The sequence below is a fragment of the Colletotrichum truncatum genome, assembly GCF_014235925.2.
Source record: "Colletotrichum truncatum strain CMES1059 chromosome Unknown Contig_0001, whole genome shotgun sequence".
NCBI lineage: Eukaryota > Fungi > Ascomycota > Sordariomycetes > Glomerellales > Glomerellaceae > Colletotrichum > Colletotrichum truncatum.
This window is the reverse complement of record NW_027222398.1, coordinates 4,389,474-4,407,977: the sequence shown is the minus strand read 5'-3', so window position 1 is coordinate 4,407,977 and position 18,504 is coordinate 4,389,474. Positions and strand designations below refer to the sequence as shown.

The following is an 18,504-nucleotide window of genomic DNA, read 5'->3' as shown; positions in this document are numbered from 1 at the left end:
CGAAGTTCTTGCTCCGTTTCGCTGGGGTTTTATTAAAGATGATATTAATCACAATTGCAAATCTCTGTATCATTAATTTACGTGTATTTGAAAGTAAAAAGAACTGTCTAGAGGCAGATCTTATCAATCTCAAGTTCTCTATATCATCCCCCCCGATCGTTGACATGGTACTGAGCCAAAACCCCTTGTCATTGTTAGACAGCCGCCAGCTTGATGTTTACTCAATATGAGACCAGTGAGCCTTCACCGGTCCGCAAATTTCGGAGCTGAACCTTTGCTCACGTTACCCTCTTCAGGAAACAACGGCTGCGCGCCTTCCTTCCTTCTGAACCTTGAAAAAAAGAAAGAGACGGTGCTTAGCCTCAACACTCAAAGTGACTTTTTGTTCTCAGTCATTTTCACAAAAACATCTTTTCACCTCATGAAATTCTCTCTCTATTCAACTGCTCGACCTCGCAGCCTGCCACCTGTTCACCGCACCAGCTGCCATCATGACTACGATGCTTCCCGACGACCCTAACAATGTTGTTCCGTATGCTCACAAAGTATACAAGCAATCAACACACTATTTCTTGCAGTGGCTGTGGTGCCAGTTTCAACTCAAGGCGTCCCCAAAACCTGGACAACGGTATTTCAGGGATTCAGAGGAGATTTTGTTTGCTACAAGACTTGTCAAAAGGAGCAGAACGACTGTTCCGAGCTCCATCATTTCTTCGCTACATACTGCCATCCACAAGAGACAGGCTGTGCTTGTTATTTACCAGGAATCCAACGCGGATAACAAGAGCCATAAGAACTTTCTGCTCTTGTACGCGAATTCTCACTTCTATTGATGACCGAATCTTAACTTGGTGTGCTACAGACTGAAGAAAATCCTGAGAAAGCTCACGCCTTTGGCGGGAGAGCTGGATACAAAGCAAAACGATGAAAGCCCACAAGTCCCTTGTGTGACAGCAAACCGGTTCTCTGTCCTTGCCACGCCGGATGAAGACAATGCGTCAGATGAAGACTCCGCGGCAGAGGCAGACATCGTGTCAGAGACGGATGCCGTTGCAGATAAAGACATTCCTGCAATTGAAGACACCGATGCAGATAAAGACGCCGTTGCAAATGAAGACTCCGTGGCAGAGACAGACGTCGTGGCAGAGACGGATGCCGATACAGATAAAGACGTCTCTGGAGATGAAAACGTCGTTGTAGCGACAGACGCCGTTCCTGATAAGGACGTTGTTGCAGATGAAGAGGCCGTTGCAGATAAAGAGGTCGTGACAGATGGAGACACTGTGACAGACGAGCCTCCTGTGAAGAAAGACACCCCACCGGATAACCTTCCTGCAGCAGATGAAGATTCCCTCAACAAAACCACTCCATCCGACACTCGCAACGAGGCTCCGTCTCCCACACCAGAACTTCACCAGACGGAGTTACCTGAGGTGGATCCCGAAGAGCGCTGGTATTGGATGCGGGCATACCACCTCCTGATGCTGAAAGAAGCTGCATCACGAAATGTGGTATGACACCATTTTCCGATCCTTTTGTCTTACACGTTGAGGTGCTGACTGGTGGATTTGATAGGACACTACCGATTTGCCCAAGTTCCTGCCCCTGCTCTGGGATAACATGTACAAGATAAAGCATGGTTCTTTGTTGATGACATTTCTCACAAACGAGCAGTTTCCTTTATTCAACTGGGTTTTCCCTGCCTCCGAGGCCGTCACGGCCTACACCCTCTATCAACGTGAGGAAGCATGTCGGAAGGCTGCCGCCGATAAACGCAACTTGAGAGTTTAAGCCATGCTCGGAAATCATCGTTTTTGTATATTCCTGGGCTCGCGAGGACAGAGCATCTGCTGCCTCTGCAACTATGTTTGGATTTTGAGGACATGGAACAGGCCGAAGATAATGAAACCAGGGCAAGGAATCGCAGTGAGCTCAACGCAGGATACGGGCACAGCATTGTATCGAGCCACAAAAAGAAAACCTCACATCGTATAGAAACTGTTGAGAAAAGGGTTATTGTACAAATATTACAATTGAGAACTCATACTGATACAGTTATTGGAAAAAGTGATGCAAATCTAAGCACGACGGACGTCCCTGTCATCGTTGTCCTCCCTCTTGCTAGCGGCTCCCTCCTTCTTCATACCATCGCATCCCAAGACCTTGCCTGCAGTCTCTTCGACCTTTCCGTACCCTTGTGATGTGGCGTCCCGCTGCTGGCCAGCAGCCTTCATCGTCGACGTAGCGTGCGCCTTGTCCTGCTCTCCTGATGATGTCCAGGCATGAGATCCCGTGACACCGCCGATGACAGCCTAAGTTCGTCAGAATTCTGGAGAAGCTTGAATGTGGTGATGAGTAGTGAGTCGTAAGAGGGACACATACCTCGGCGGCACCCTTGATGTACTCAGCATGGCCGGCAACGAGGCCAGGCTGTTGGTTGTTGTTGTTCTGGGAAGACATTTTGTTTGTTGTTTGTTGATTGACTTATGATAAGATTGACTTTGGATTTGACAGTGTTTTTTATGTGTGATAGTCCAGTGTGATCGAAGCTGAACATTTAAAGGTGTTGATGGTGATGATACATGGGTACAAAAGTACGCCCCAATGACGTCAAGACACCGACGTCATTACTCTGTGGCTACATCACATGACGTTTTCGGGAAGCGCAAGGCTTCTGAATTAATGAAAGCCGCAGTACCTTAAGTAAAACATTGAAATACACAGCCTGCTTAGTTTGTATAATCGTATTGGTTGTGGTTGTGTTCATCCGTTCCTCTCACGGATTTGTGCATTAACGTTAGGACGAAGGAAATTTAGAAACTCAAAATTATTGTCATTAAATCATCTAGATATGCTACACTGGAATAGCATCAAGTATTACACTTGATGCATATTGACCAAGAATGTCCGGCCTCTCTTCTTTAAACCTTCTCAGCGTGGCTAGCCCTGAGAGTGTCATTCTTGTCCTCAACAGCTGCGACTCGGTCCTCAAAGCGGACGCCGGCGCTGGCGCTGCGCCATGCAGGAATGTTGGAATCGAAAAGTGCGTCAATCTCCTCCAGGGTCTTTCCGGAAGTCTCGGGGTAGGTAAAGAAGATGTGGAAGGTCATGGCAGCGCAGAAGGTGCCGAAGATCATGTACGTCTTCCACTGAATGTTGGTGAAGGCCGGAGGCACAAAGAAGGCAAGAGCAAGGTTGAAAGCCCAGTTGGAGGCGGCAGCAAAACCGACACCGGTGGCGCGGTACTTCAGGGGGAAGACCTCGGAAGCGTAAATCCAGCCGATAGGGGCCCAGGTAAGGCCATAAACACCAACAAAGATGTAGCACAGAGCGATGACGGCTTTGGCAGGTGGGCCCTGGATGGACCACTTGAGAATCTCGTTGCCGTCAACGGAGTCGACAGGATAGCCATGGACGGCCATGACGGCGCCGGTAGTAAAGTGGATGATACAGCAGATGATGGCACCTCCAATCAAGAGAGGGCGGCGGCCGAGGCGATCGATAATGGGCAGAATGGCACCAGTCGTAACGAGGAAAATAACGTATTGAATAATGGAAGAGGTGAGGGCAGTGTTGCCAGACTATTAGAGTTAGCAGCTTTTTTTTAGAATAGAGAGCGTAGAGAACTTACCATTCCGGCCATGTTAAAGATATAGACGAGGTAGTAAAGCATGACATTGCCTCCTAGCAGCTGTTGCCATACCTGCACACTACAGCCAGCGAGAGTGCGCTTCCAGATCTTGGGTCCAAAAAGCCCAAGGACACCAATGTGCTTGGACTCGGCAGCAACACGAGCAGCCTCCTTGACCTCCTCAAGTTCGGCAATAACCACAGGAGACTCGCGGTCACCACCAGCGTGAAGGTGGGCAAGGACCTCGTGGCACTCCTCCCATCGGTCTTTCTGGCCCAACCAACGAGGAGACTCGGGAAAGAAAAACAGGGCAATTCCGAGAATGAGACCGGGGATACCCTGGACACCCCAGGCGATGCGGAAGGAGCTGGTGTCTTTGATTGTAACGACACAGCCATAGGAGATGAGATACATGATGAGAATACCCCATTCAATCGACCATTGTTGGATTCCGACGATTCGGCCACCTTGAATGAAGTTAGCAGCAGGTTTTGTACTATTTGGGTAGAGTGGACCTACGGATGCGGGATGGTGCAAGCTCGGCGAGGTAGACGCAGCATTGCGAACTCGTTATACCGATGGCAAGACCGCTGATAACACGGCCGACAATAAGGTGGGCGACGTTTTGGGCCGAGCACTGCACAACGGCACCAATGATCCAGATGACGGAGGCGAGCATCAAGGCACCGCGTCGGCCCCAGTGGTCGGCGAGGAAACCAGCGATAAGGGCACCAACCAGGGAGCCGCCAGACATGGAGGCAGTAATGCCACCTTGAAGAGTAGAAGATGGGTGGTTGAAGTAGTCCATATACTGGTCGGCACCGATCCAAGCACTCATGGAGCTGATATCAAAGCCGAAGAGCATACCGCCAATAGTGCCAAAGGCGGCGAGGGCTGATGATCACTGATCAGCATCCAAACAGCGTGGTAATGGAGCCTAAGGGGAGCAAGCCAAGGCTGGGGTGCATACCGTAGATGTTCCATATGCGATACATGATGGGCGTAAAAGGTGCCTCTACGGGCCGTATTTGGGTCAGGTGTGGATTCTCGTGGGTAAAGAGGGAGTGAACAGGGAACAGAGCACAGAGAAAACAAAATAAAACGCTGCGATATTGCAGTGGATTTGAGACCCTGAGTCGGTGACACGGAGAAGGAGGCGATAGAAGCAGACGAAAGGGATGGGAGGTTGGAAGAATATATACCAATTCCTGACCGATTAATATCACCGAGGTGCGCGCGAAAGGAATCCAAGACAAACACTAATTGGAGGTGCCCTTTTTCTCAGTCGGCGCCTGCCCCTGTTCGCCAGCATGTCGTTGGTTTTTGGCCGGGGGTAGCACCAGGTTGGGTGGGTGGTGGAGCAATCCTCACGCCTTTCGGTGCTCAGGTAGGCACAGAGAGTTTTCTTTACTGCGGATAAGGCGTGGCCCGTCGCGTGAGAAGCGTCAGGAGCAAGGCCACTTACAGCCGGCGTGAAGCCGTCTTAGGAGGGCCAAACGCAAAGAGTCCGGCCTTAATCATCAAGTCGTGTTAAGCGCACGTATGAGAGGGCGAGGATGGCAACGGTGCTGGGGCGTGTCGACGTCATGTCGAGGTGAGGGCCAAGGACATGGTCTTGTCGACTTGTCGGACCAGGGGGGATGGAAGACTAGTAAAGCGTGGAGTATTGTTAGTGTCGGTCATTGCTCATTGGGAGTGTAATGTAAGGAGGGCAAAGGAACCTGACAACTCACCGGGGTAAAGAGGAAATCACGAGCCAACCGCCGAATAGAGTGGTCGAGGAGCATGAAGCGTGGAGCGTAGTGCGTAGTGTAAAGTTGGAGCAAGAGGCGTGGAGCATGAGGGGAAAAGCAGGGTCAACGAGGGGATGCTTGGGGAGGGGGGATTGGGGGATGATTGGGGAAATTTTGGAGGCAGGAGACGGAGGGCGGTCTTTGCGCGTCGCGCCATACCCGTACCAGTCATGGACTCCGGGGGAAAATTGGATTCAAAAAGAGTAAAACAAAAAGATGGACTGAACTTGTTTCGATCTAGCGCTGCTGGTCATCACCAAAGTACTTGGAGGAAGCTTGGTGTTGTGCTTTGTCAAGAAGTCGTATCAAATCAGACCAGTGACGGCATCAATTCTTGATGGCCACTACCAACGGGCAACTACGTACTACGTTCCTTCTGTAGTTCTTGGTGAATTGGTGAAAAAGCGAGGACGTTAGTGTCAATTAATTGTGGGACGAACCTGGTGGATGTGTCACACGGACCACTGCATATATCGGGGCATGCATTCAACCCATGCACCCGGCTATTGTTTCCCATATAAAACTAACGGGGATGTCATTTTGCCTTCAAATCGGTAATTACCGAATAGACGGTTATATAATCAACCCAATAACCCCTAGACAGTCTCTAATGAATGGAAGCATCTTTTTTTACCCCATAAGTGGTGGGCAAATTGACTGCGTGACAGTTATGAGCCCAGTACCTCATGGTGACAATTACCAATTGAAAAACCGACTTCCAGAAGGGAGCAGTTCAGACTTATGCCATAGACAAGGGCACTCAATTGACGAAGTTACCGACCCATGAGACTTTGGCAGTCAAGTCCACCAAACAAAACATCAATTCCAATCACACAAGGCTGAACGTTGAAGTGTTGAAACATTCAATCACAAAAGAACTTCTGGTCATCAATTCATATCATCAACACTTATCAAAAAATCACAAAAAGTTCATCTCAACTCAGGGGGACTTACCACATCTGAGGAGTTGAACCCAGGACTCTTAACTTGAACCTTATATAAGTTCATGCTCGACCATACCACTGATACGCAGCCAGGAGGGTTGGAATTACGAAACGGAAGAGACACCTAGTTGCTCATTTTATGCCTCTGAAAGCTTCGGGCAGATAAGACGAACAGGTGGTTCACTTTATAGTCTTCGTGTAACGGAACCGATAAGACTTTTTACAAATTGCGAAAACTCCACAACCCTGAATTGAACCCACGAAGGGGAGCTTGCCAGTCTTACGGTCCTTGCGAATAGCTACAAGTTGGGTGGCTAGACCAACTACACTAAACGGCAGGTTCATTAGACAGGGGGGGCGTCTTGCGTTTTGTTGAGAATTGAGGCGTTGAGATTGGCTATATACCCTCAAACCTCTAGGCAACAATCGACAAAATCACCAACTTGAAACAAGAAGTGTCTAGTCACGAACTCAATCTTGGCCACGGCGAAAAATCAACTGCACAACGATCAGAAGAGAGAGACCAGTTCTCTTTTCAAGAGAGATCATGAATTCAACTACGGAAACTGCAAAATACACACAGCGGCTACAGACTGACAGCGACTGGAACCACTGGTTCAACAACTTACAGATGCTGGCAAACGTTCATGAAGTCTGGGACTATGTGAATCCAAAAGGAACCAAGATTAATACTAAGCCAAGATTGGAATTCCCAGACCCAAAAGACCTCAGACAAGAAGAACGAGCAAACTATAGCAACGTTATCAGCTATGGAAAAGCTATCTATCAAGAAGAAAAAGACCAATACAACCAGGTTCGGCGAAGTCTTCTAGAAATTCACAGTTGGATCATGAACACTGTAGCAGCCACTTATATCAGCCAAGTCAGCAAGGAGCAAACAGTCAGGGATATCATAAAAGCTCTTGAAAAACAGCTAGCGCCAGACAACTTTGGGAGACAACAAATGGTATTGGAAAGATATAACAAGCATATGCTATCAATCAAAAGAGCAAAACTTGGAGGATGGCTCATAATCTATCGAGAAATCATGGATGAAGCCCAAACAATCGGAATCCCTGCTCTCAGCGATCCAGTTACTCAAGTCTCTGAGTTCTTGAAAGCAGTCAAGCAAATTGCACCAGATTACTACACATCTGCCTCTTACGACTTCACAAAGCGATACAAGGATGACCCAACCTACAGTTCGATCAGCAAGACTGCTGGAATTGAGCAAGCTAACGATTTCCGCAGTTGGGTGAGAACTTTCCACCCAGACTGGCTGAATGCTGCTCCATTAAAAGACACGAGTTTCGCTACTTGGCAAGGAGAAAACGAACAAGGAATAAAACAGGGGGCAAAACGAGAGCAAAAGTGTGCAGCTTGCCCAAACGAAAGTCACCGATTTGTTGATTGCAAACATGCCAACCCTAAGAAGCGAGGCCCAAACTATCATGAAGATAATCCAGAAAATAAGAAAGCACTGGAAAGATTGAATGAGTATCTCCAGAAGAAACCACACTTAAAGAGAATAGTTGAAAAACTACGAAAAGGGGCAAGCGATCAGCAGTCTCAAAAGTCCCCAGATCGAGCAACATCTTCCTCAAACTGGAGAAACACTACACAATCATCATCCCACTATACTCAAGAAGTGTCTGATGGAGAAGGATCACTCTCATCTTTCGTCACTATCGTCAATCAAGGAGAAGCAAGTCTCTATTCAGGATTCCCACTGTCAGACAGTGTGATAGTAGACTCAGGAACAGGATTCCACATCTGCAACGACTCCTCAAGACTTCATGATCTCGACTACACAGTCACAAAAGACTTCATCACTGGAGGAGGAGATGTACATGCAATTGCGAAAGGCACAATGATCATCAAACCAAACCAAGGCGGCAAATCCAACAACAAGGAGATCAAAGTCAGAAATGTATGGCTTGTGCCTGGATACCCAACATCGCTCCTTGGGACAGAACCGCTGAAGCAAAAAGGGATCATCTTTACAACAGGAATACCGGGTCTTATCGACTCAAAAGGCAGACTTCTATTCAAAACACCAAACCGATATGGTCAATACATTATTGAAGCTGGCCCAGCTCTGCTGAACAATACCTCGTTCAGCAATACCGAGAAGACTGTGAGATTCAGCCCAACCGTAGAAAGGAAACCAACCAAAGGTTTTCAGTCAACAAGACAACCACTCCCAACATCATCAGCAGAAGCCAAGTTGTGGCATGAGAGACTTGGTCATCCAGGCGCTGAGGGACTGGAACAGCTACTTAAAACAGCTCTTGGGATACAGATAAAAGGAATCACAAAAGTGGAATGTGATGCCTGTGCTGTTGGGAAGGCAACTCGCCAAATTTCCCGCAGAAACCCAGACCATTGGCCAACTGCTGTAGGAGATTATCTATCTCTCGACTTCTTTACACTTAGCAAAGCATACAATGGGGAGAAGGTAATCCTGCTGGTCAGCGATGGCTGGTCAGGGTTCTTCTGGATAAGAACTCTTCGTACTCGAAAGGAGGGACTACAAGCTATGACAGAATTAGCAGCATACCTCGAGAGACAGTGCTTTATCAAAATCTCTATTCTACGCCTAGATTGGGAGGTTGCTTTACGCAATGCGTTTGAACTATGGGCAGCTGTGAATGGATATATGATTGAAAGATCAGCTGAGTACACTGGTGCTCAAAACCCAGCAGAAAGAGCTGGAGGTGCTGTGTTTATGATCATGAGAGCACTTCGATTTCAATCTCGCTTTCCTGAATTGATGGCACCAGAGCTGGCAAAAGCAGCAGTTTATCTGTCAAACAGATTGCCTCGAAGACGCCACAAGTGGCAGACACCATTGGGGTTGGTCAACACTTGGCTGAACTCTCATCAACAGTCTACCCACAAGAGGGCTGAAAAGCCACAACTAGCACACTTGAGGCGATATGGCTGCAGAGCTTACCCCTTGACACAAAACTACAAGAGAGGAATAGAAAAGTCAAACAAAACTGCGCCAAGAGCTCATATTGGCTATCTATGTGGTTATGACAGCACAAATATCTACAGAATCTGGATCCCAGCAATAGGAAAAGTCATGAGAACTAGAGACGTTACTTTCGACGAAAACACGCTGTATGATCCAAGGATTGAGGATACCAGCAAGTTAAGCCAAATGGAACTTGAATTCCAGTTCACAGAAATGGATATCCCATTCACAAATCCAATTGAACAAGACCTAGACACAGCTGGCTGGGATGGAGAAGATTTCAGCGATAATATTACCGGGCCACTACCCGCCTCGAATCCAGCCGCTCAAGAAACAACACCGGCAACACCGATGCAGGAGAAAGAATCAGGGGATTTTCAATTACCTACACCCACTTCTCTATCACCAACAGTACAGCTGTCAGATTCTCAAACAACTGAGGGGGTGAGGGAGACTCCAGAAACTCCAGAAGTATCGCCAACTCCAGAACAATCGGATCAAAGTGAGACCATAGAGGAAACCTCAACAGACCGACTCGAACTACAACAGACACCAGTCATAGAATTGGAACCAGAAGAAATCATACCACAAGATTCCTCCACAGTAATCCCAAACATAGCGAGAAGGGGAAGACCTCGTGGCAGCAGAAATCACAACATCTACAATCGATCAGCCCCTCTTGGTCAAACAAATCAACAGCCACCAGAAGCAACAAGATCATCACAAAGACTGAGAAGAGCAAGAGAATCCCACTTCACACTGCAATCTACGGATACAGTAAAAGGAAGAGATCAATGGGATGCATCAGCAGATGATTTAGGCAATCCACACCAAAAGACACTTCCACCAGTTCCAAAGAATTACAGTGAAGCGATCAAACACCAATACAGTCACAAATGGATTGCTGCAATGAATATTGAGAACAGATCACTATGGCAAATGGGCACGTTTGAAATGATTGATCTTGGCAATATTGATCAAGACACTCAGCGAATTATCCCATTGAAGTGGGTATTCACATATAAGGGCAGCAAAGGATATCTCAAGAAGTTCAAAGCGAGGATCTGTGTTCGAGGAGATCTCCAACCGACAAATGAACTAGAGACCTATGCCTCAACGCTTGCTGGTATATCGCTGCGAAGTCTCATGGCAATTGTGGCGAGATTTGACTTAGAGACTCTTCAATTGGACGCAGTCAACGCATTTACACATGCCACAATTGATGAGGAAGTCTATGTTTGGTTTCCTCCAGGATTCAGACAAGAGGGATACTGTCTTGCCCTGCGAAAAGCACTATATGGATTGAGACGAAGCCCACTGCTATGGCAAAAGAATCTGGAGAGATCATTCAAGAAGCTTGGCCTTATCCCACTCCAAGAAGATGACTGTATCTACACCAATCAATACTTCATAGTATTCCACTTTGTGGACGATATTGGGGTTATATACCATAAAAAGCATGAAACCAAAGTAAAAGAAGCAGTTCAACAACTCAAAAAGGAGTATGAAATGAAAGATATGGGAGAATTGAGTATCTTCCTAGGAGTCAGAATAATAAGAGAACGAAAAACCCGTCAACTATGGATGAGTCTCGACAACTATATATCTAAGGTCACTGAAGAATTCAAGATCAGAACCTCAACCAAGCGACGCCAAACACCTATGGCAATAGATAACCTGGTCCCAAGTCCTGGTCAGGCTACGCCAGAGGAAATCAACTACTATCAACGGAAGGTTGGATCAATCAACTATGCTGGAGTGATTGGCAGACCAGATATAGCTCGAACAAGCTCGAGACTAGCAGAATTCCTATCAAATCCATCTTCTGAACACCAGAAAGCAGCATATGAATGCTTACAATATCTTGAGGACAACAAATACCTCGCTATCGAGTTCAACTGCAAAGGGAAAGGAGTCCTCTACTGCGCCTCAGACGCTTCATTCGCTGATGACTCTGTCACTCGAAAAAGCACTCAAGGATATGTGATGATGCTATTCGGAGGTCCAATTCATTGGAAAGCAGTCAAACAACGAAGAGTAGTCACTTCAAGCACAGAAGCTGAGCTTGCTGCTTTGACAGCAGCCACAAGAGAATATATGGCAACCATTCGACTCATGGAACAATTGAATCTCCAATTAGATGATAAATACATCATGCAATGCGACAATAAGCAAACTCTTCGACTATTGATTGCTGAAAGACCCCAAGCGACTAGCAAATTACGCCATATCAATATCAACAACTTATGGCTTCGCCAGGAATTACAGAAGGGATCAATTGACTTTCAATGGGTTCCAACCAACGAAATGGTGGCAGACGGTATGACTAAAGCAATGCCAGCCCAAAAACACAACCACTTTATCGCCCAATTGGGTATGGCGAATATTGAACATTTGATCGAGAAGAACGCAGTATGAATCTGGAATTTGGTAGTAAGTATACGGAGTTCTGAATAGTATCATTTCTGTATTTGAATGAGAATACAGAGAATCAACCTACAACAGGTTGCCTCTCTGAGGGGGTGTGTCACACGGACCACTGCATATATCGGGGCATGCATTCAACCCATGCACCCGGCTATTGTTTCCCATATAAAACTAACGGGGATGTCATTTTGTGCATGAAAACCTTCAAATCGGTAATTACCGAATAGACGGTTATATAATCAACCCAATAACCCCTAGACAGTCTCTAATGAATGGAAGCATCTTTTTTTACCCCATAAGTGGTGGGCAAATTGACTGCGTGACAGGATGCCTCGGGCAAATATCTGGGGCTCAAAAAAAACAGGGCGATCGGCACTAAAAGTTCCTCTACCGGAAGGATGTCCCCCTTCGATGACCCGCTCCTGCACTGTACCGTAGTACCGTAGTATCCGCTTGTGGCTCCTCGGGAACGGGTTCCAGGGGTTCGTGTGGAAGGAGGCAACGAGGGAATCATGCAAGGCAGGTGTGCCCGGTATGAGAAAAGGATTAATTACTCAGTGAGAAACCTGAACAACTGCACCTGTAGCCAGCGTCATTTTTCTTTCTTAGATTCTTGGCTGGCCCGGTTACTCCCGGATATACAGCAACAGCACAGCAATGTGAGAAAACATCATGTTATGTAGTGTTTCTCGGCGGTCACACGCACTTTGCCCCAAAATCGGAACTCGCCCGAACCATTCGGTCGTGTCTACTTCATCGATTGATTATTTTCGCCCCCGCCTCCCAAAGTGACGATACCCTGCATTTTCGTACCAGGCGAGAGAATTGACTCCTCTGGATAATATCTGCCATCAACTCACAATACGTGTATACGACAAGCCATGGAGTCTTTGGAAGAATACTGGAGCCGTCGATGCTTGAGTTTGTGCCAAACCTGGAGAAAACGGGGCTTCCCAGCGCTTGTTCCCGATGATATGGATCCCTAGCCGGCTGCCAGAGTAAACGAAACCGCCAAACTATTCTTGCCTCAAACCTACGCAGTACACTAGCTAAGAAGCAACCTCTTGTGAATACATCGCCCACTGAATTGCCGTTTGCCTACCATGTACCGTAGTAATGCATAGCACCGCTGACTTTCTCCAGAAGAACCGTATCTGTGCCATAGGCTCGGCACTTGGCATCGTCCCAGGATCCGCGTCTTGTCACCATCCTGTCATCCCTCCCCTCCCTTCCAGCCAACGTGGGGCGAAACTTGGTAGTCAGGCATCCATAAATCATACTTTCAAGCTCAAACGTCTTTGCGTCTAGCACTCTTGCGCTCCAATCGTCTTCGTCGTCTTGTCATTGTGATCCTCATGCGGTGTCCGCTGTTAGCAAAGGTCAGGAGCCGCCCTCCGGTGGAGGCGCACACCCGTCCCGGGATCTCCCCTCCCATCGACGGACTTCGGTCCCACTGCCGACCAGCGTCGCATCCATTTCGGTTGTATCGGCGCTACGGAGGCTCAGGAGGGATGCAGGGGGGATTGCCGAGTTGAGCAAACCGGGCCAATCAAGGTTCATTATTGTGGTCGACTGCGCCGTACGAAGCCAAATGTTGCCGCAGCCAGACCTGCCGTTAGTGGATCTTGTTGACATACTCGAGAGCCAAAGATAACTTGTTAACCGCCATGCACTTAGCGCCTGGTTGTTGTGCAAGCTGAGGCTCAAGATAAGCGACTAGCACTGCGATGCAGGGTTCTGCAGTGACATACGGAAGGTCCAAGAAGTCGAATTGATATCTCCTTGACTTGACTGGTGACAATGAGAAGTCGTAGAATTTGACGAGTCTTCCCCAAAGTCCTTTGATCTGTCCCAACTTTTTTTTGAATCATCAGCATTAAACAATTCCCTGTCACTTGATCATATCCCATCGACTGCGAGTTGGCTACAGGTACATAGCCTGCGGGGTTGTAGCCATTCAAGGACAGACAGTGTAAACTTCCTTCCAATCCTATACCTCTTTTCCATGGAATTTGGGGAATTATGGACCGATTTGTGGCACATATTGTACCTGTAGCCAACTCGCAGTCGATGGGATACTTGGGCTATAAATGGGTTTCTGGTACTGGCATTCCCTAGAATGACACACGCCTTGAGCGCACCTACTGTCAGGAAGAAGCTGCTTCACTCAGAACTTGCCTTCTGAACCTGCCATCATGCCTTCCCAAACTTGTTACTGTTTACATTGACTTTGTTTAAACTTTCCGTCCTCCACTTTCTATTTTGGCTCTGGGGATCTGATACTTTAAATCTTTCCGTCATTTTATTTCTGTGATTCTGCGTCAATGGTTATTTCACCATTCCTTGTCAATCGCGACACAATTTTGCTTGTCTGATTCATGATGGGAAATCTCACAATCAGCAGTTTCCCCGACTGATATATCATGAGAATTATCATCATGGTTCACTCTTCTGAATATCTAGACTTGAACTGTGTGGTATTCTTCCCATCTTCACTCTCACCATCAAAACTTTATCACTGGAGTTGCGCGAAAGCTTATCAGAGACCAGATTGCCAAATTGACTTCCGAGACAGCTTTCAGCTTTCATAGTGACAAAGAGATAGTTTTGGCATTGCCAACGATCATTTTTCTCTGATCCCCAATGAAGCCAAGAGTGCTGACACGACCTGAATTCTGTTTACAGCTGTCTGCTGTACCACGGTTGCGTATGAGGCATATAAGCCATGCTATATTCTCGATACTTGTATGGTGAAAATGCTCAATAGAAAGTTTATCAACCGACTGTGGGCTTTAGAAATGCGCGAGATGCCTGGTGACCTGGAAATTTGAGAGCAAGCTTTATGATGCATCAGCGGCCTCAGCTCAATACTAGCTGCCTTCCAGTAAACATGGACAAACATTGTGTCCTACTGTTTCTAGGCCCTCCGATGATGGGCAAAATTAAGAGCAGTCAATGCCCGAGATTAGTTGTGTTCGATCAAAAATGGTGGCTAGTAGAAAGGACTGCCAAGTGACATGTATGATATAAGGAAAACGATGAACTTCGGTTGACAGGTGAGTACATCATCTTTCAAGGTATATGGCGATGCCTCAGGAAATACACCTACTGTTTACGAGTTTGTCCATAGGACTTGGTCAAGTAAGCCCACAATTTTAACTCAAATATGCACGGTAAAATTGAACACACTACCTTCCTTTCCCAGCCACGCACAATACGTTTGTAAGTATCTGGCTGCGATAAGATGTCCATCCTAACGTACAACCTTTAACCCAGGAACAAAATTTGACCTGGTTCAAAAGGCAGTCTTACTTCCTTTGGTCTAGAGAACAGGGGTCTGGAAGCTTCATTTACACTCTTCAGGGGGTTCGTGCCGCAATCTAACCGCAAATAGGGCCGGCTGCAGATAATTAGGCTGACACACTTCTGCTGTGCCGCTTCTTCTTCAACTGGGCATATTTTTTCCCATGATTGAATTCGAGGCCAAACAGCGTTGACGGCATGCTATCACCAGAAACGTAAGCAAATATAAATACATCGTGAATCCCGTTGGTTTTCAAGTGTTTCCTGACGTTTATATTTCACCACTCATATGCCAAGCGTCCCGTTACCCGTTAAACTTCTCTCATTATTTAAACCTGATAATGAGACTCAGCAACATCTTTTTCATTCCCTTTGTGGCCACTGCGGCCGTGATGCCCCGTCAGCTTTCTCCGACCGCCACCAACGAGACGCAAACCGCTCCTACGGACATCGCGTCTTGCCAAGCTGCCGAGGGGACTCTTAAATGCATGGCCGGCATCTACTGGTGTTACTACCTTGTCCTTACCGGTAAGGGAGGCATGGCTCTGGCTCCTTTCTGGGGCCAGCCCTGCAGTGGTGCAGCTGTGCCTTCGACCACGAGCTTGGTGCTAAGTCCAACCGCTACTGCAGACAGAGGCGACTGTTTAGAACGCCAACTGAAATAACACAATATAAGGTGGTTTAATTTGATGGAAACCGACTTTCAGCTATTCTTATGTTGGAGGATATTTAAGTTTTGACAATGTTGCATTTGCTGGAGGAGAGGAGCTTTGGGTTACCTCGTGCGATCATGGACGCATGGCAGCGGCGTGCTTGTTCTCTCTGTGCATTTCAACTTCTTAGAGAATCGATCTTTTGCATGCTGTCTTTTATCGGAACCTCTAGCCTTCTAATCAAACTTCTGTGTTGAACCACCCGAATTACCGGCACCACATCAGTATGCCGGGTGAGTCACGCCGTCGCCCCACCTGCCGACACCATTGAACACCCGGAACGGGAAGGTGCTTGGCGCTAGGCGTCTTCCGACCTGCCGGTTCCCATTCTCCGGGTTTAGCGATATTACCGGGGCAACGATACTTGTCATACAAAAAGGCACCATGAACCAATCTTGCAAAATTATGTGTGAACAACAGGATTTAGGTATAATTCCAAGTTTTCGCCTATCATGGAATCACAAAAAGTCTTCATCCGGTCGGCCACGGAAGCAGACGCCGACGCTATCGCTCGGGTGCATCACGCGGCTCTCTCTCAATTCCACGACTTTTACAATGCCTTTTTCCAGCGACCTGTCGAAGAAATAATACCTCTGTCTACAGTAGCGGCGTTACAGAATTCAAAAAACCGGTTTCTGGTTGCCGTCGTCCCCGAGTCAGACGCAGTCGTGGGTTTCATCAGATACCACGTCGTAGATGCGACAGAACCCGCCGCTGCAACAACAACGGTGACCGCACCAGAAACCCATGCTACATCACCACCTCCTACACCGTCTATATTCGCTATAAAAAGCCACATGGAGCAGTTATGGGAGCGCTTTGGTCATCCGAGGGAGGACGAGATGGATGAGTGCTATGAAAAAGCTGCGAACGGAAGAAAACACAATTGTAAGACCCTGAACAAGCCCGGATCAATATCTGCCCTGTAGAGGCGCGCTTTCTAAGTTGCCGCTAATATTTGTCTAGACATCAAGCACATTATGGTTGATCCGGTACATCAGCGGAAGGGTATTGGTGCGAAGCTTTTGGGGACAGTCCTCAACGTCAGTGATGCTGAAAAGGTTCCAACTTTCCTGGTGGCATCGGCTGAGGGTCATGGTTTGTATAAGGGTCTTGGGTTTGAAGACCTGGGGACATGGACAATTGATAATGATTATTGGTCGAAGGAAATTGTTCAACACGAACGGCGACTTGGTATCATGGGCAATGCGACGCTGGCTGAAAAATTCGAGGGAAACAGGGAAATTGAAAAATGCATGGTCAGGTGGAACAAAAGTGAAGAAGAGTGATCACAAGATTCTCTGGAATTTTTGGTATTAGAGAACATCTCTGCGGCTTCGTTCGTTGTGGTTCTCGGCTTTGTGGTTCTCAAAGGATCCTATCTGTTTTGTCATCCGAAAGGCGCGGACGTGTATTGGAATAACGCTTGGTGGGAAAGCCGAGCTATTTTCATCAATTGGCTAAATAAGCTTACGAACAACCTTTTTCATCGACACGAGGTTCGCGGGCGTGCCGACCACCAAGATGCCAATGCTTGTGGGCTGAGGTTAAAGCTCGGGCTGTCAAGACGGAAGTCAGTAATCAACAAAGCTTCCCAATGTCGCCCGTTATTTGCCTATATTGGCGCAGGATACCAGGTTCAAGTATTTGACAAGTCTAAGACGGGTGGAAAAATACAAACCCATCGCAGTCTACCAGCGACGTCATCGAAATCAGATCGCCGAAAACTATGGCAAAGCAAATTTACGTAGGTTATCCAACAGACTCTCCCTTCACAGAACCCGGTACCGAAAGTAAGAAAGGAGGCTGTGGAAAGCTTACTTCAACGTGGACCTGTCATGTCCTCATCTATCCGATAAGTTAAGCGGCGGCTCGTTCCACAATCAAAGATGCATAGCGCGGAACAGCCTGCAACCGTCCTTCTAGAAGTTCTACATGAGATGAAGCGATCACTCTTCATATATCGCGTGACACTTTTGGTTCAATTGAATAATGTCTTTCTCAATGTCTAAACATTACACTTGCATAGGCTTATTGCGGCTCTGTTAGAACCACGTTGTTGACGACTCATTCATGATCTCGGGCCGAACCGTGCAGGTGACAAAACCTAGGCGAAGGTGTTTTCGGGGATGAAAACTCCAAACAGACAGAGCGCAAAGTACAAATGACTCGGCCTTGCAGGATTATCTTCGTATTCTTAGTGGAGACTTGTGGATTCTTATTAGTTGATGCCATGTTCATCTCATTCGACCTTGCAGCACAGGTGCTGCTGTCGGCTTCCTGCCGACTCTAACTGGCGTGTCCGGTGTTGCCGAGCTTGCTACTACATGTAATTAACTGTTGATTCTTTTGGGTAATTTCATGAAACGGGCCGTGTGCTGGGACGTTACTTCAACGGTCGCTATTCTGGCAGAGTGGGCTGGGGCCTCCCACCACCAACGCCATCGACATGTCGTTCTGTTATGCTAGCCAACGAATCAAAGTTCATGAGACAGGAGAGCAAGTAGTTTTTTAGAACGGGAATGTAGCCGCATCTGTAATTATCGCTATTATCAGTATTTTCCTGACCCTTTTCACTAGAGTGAGGGTGCAGTTGATGCTGTCGGGTTCAGTCTTCAGATAGCCACCTTAGATGTAGTGATGAAGAGCGATCGAAGATTATCACGTACATCGAGCTAAAAGCTCAAACTTTCTTACAGTAACCGCTGAGAAT

The 18,504-nt window shown here is 47.2% G+C and overlaps 4 protein-coding genes across 4 annotated transcripts; 2 read left to right on the top strand and 2 right to left on the bottom strand.

The window, feature by feature from the left end:
- Positions 1-491: 491 nt before the first annotated feature.
- CTRU02_201211 (amidohydrolase 3) lies at positions 492-1,791 on the top strand (the record flags this gene model as incomplete). Its single annotated transcript, XM_036726239.1, has 3 exons — positions 492-808; positions 863-1,511; positions 1,576-1,791. The coding sequence occupies 3 exons, from the start codon at positions 492-494 to the stop codon at positions 1,789-1,791; spliced, it is 1,182 nt and encodes a 393-aa protein (XP_036581921.1).
- A 287-nt stretch (positions 1,792-2,078) lies between these two features.
- Positions 2,079-2,460, bottom strand: CTRU02_201210 (uncharacterized protein; the record flags this gene model as incomplete). The annotated part of the gene is made up of 2 exons (XM_036726238.1): positions 2,079-2,312; positions 2,383-2,460. 2 exons carry the CDS (start codon positions 2,458-2,460, stop codon positions 2,079-2,081), a joined length of 312 nt encoding a protein of 103 aa, XP_036581920.1.
- A 461-nt stretch (positions 2,461-2,921) lies between these two features.
- CTRU02_201209 (sugar transporter) lies at positions 2,922-4,626 on the bottom strand (the record flags this gene model as incomplete). The annotated part of the gene is made up of 4 exons (XM_036726237.1): positions 2,922-3,581; positions 3,632-4,098; positions 4,151-4,525; positions 4,602-4,626. The coding sequence occupies 4 exons, from the start codon at positions 4,624-4,626 to the stop codon at positions 2,922-2,924; spliced, it is 1,527 nt and encodes a 508-aa protein (XP_036581919.1).
- An 11,617-nt stretch (positions 4,627-16,243) lies between these two features.
- Positions 16,244-17,080, top strand: CTRU02_201208 (uncharacterized protein; the record flags this gene model as incomplete). The annotated part of the gene is made up of 2 exons (XM_036726235.1): positions 16,244-16,679; positions 16,758-17,080. The coding sequence occupies 2 exons, from the start codon at positions 16,244-16,246 to the stop codon at positions 17,078-17,080; spliced, it is 759 nt and encodes a 252-aa protein (XP_036581917.1).
- Between the last annotated feature and the right edge of the window lie 1,424 nt (positions 17,081-18,504).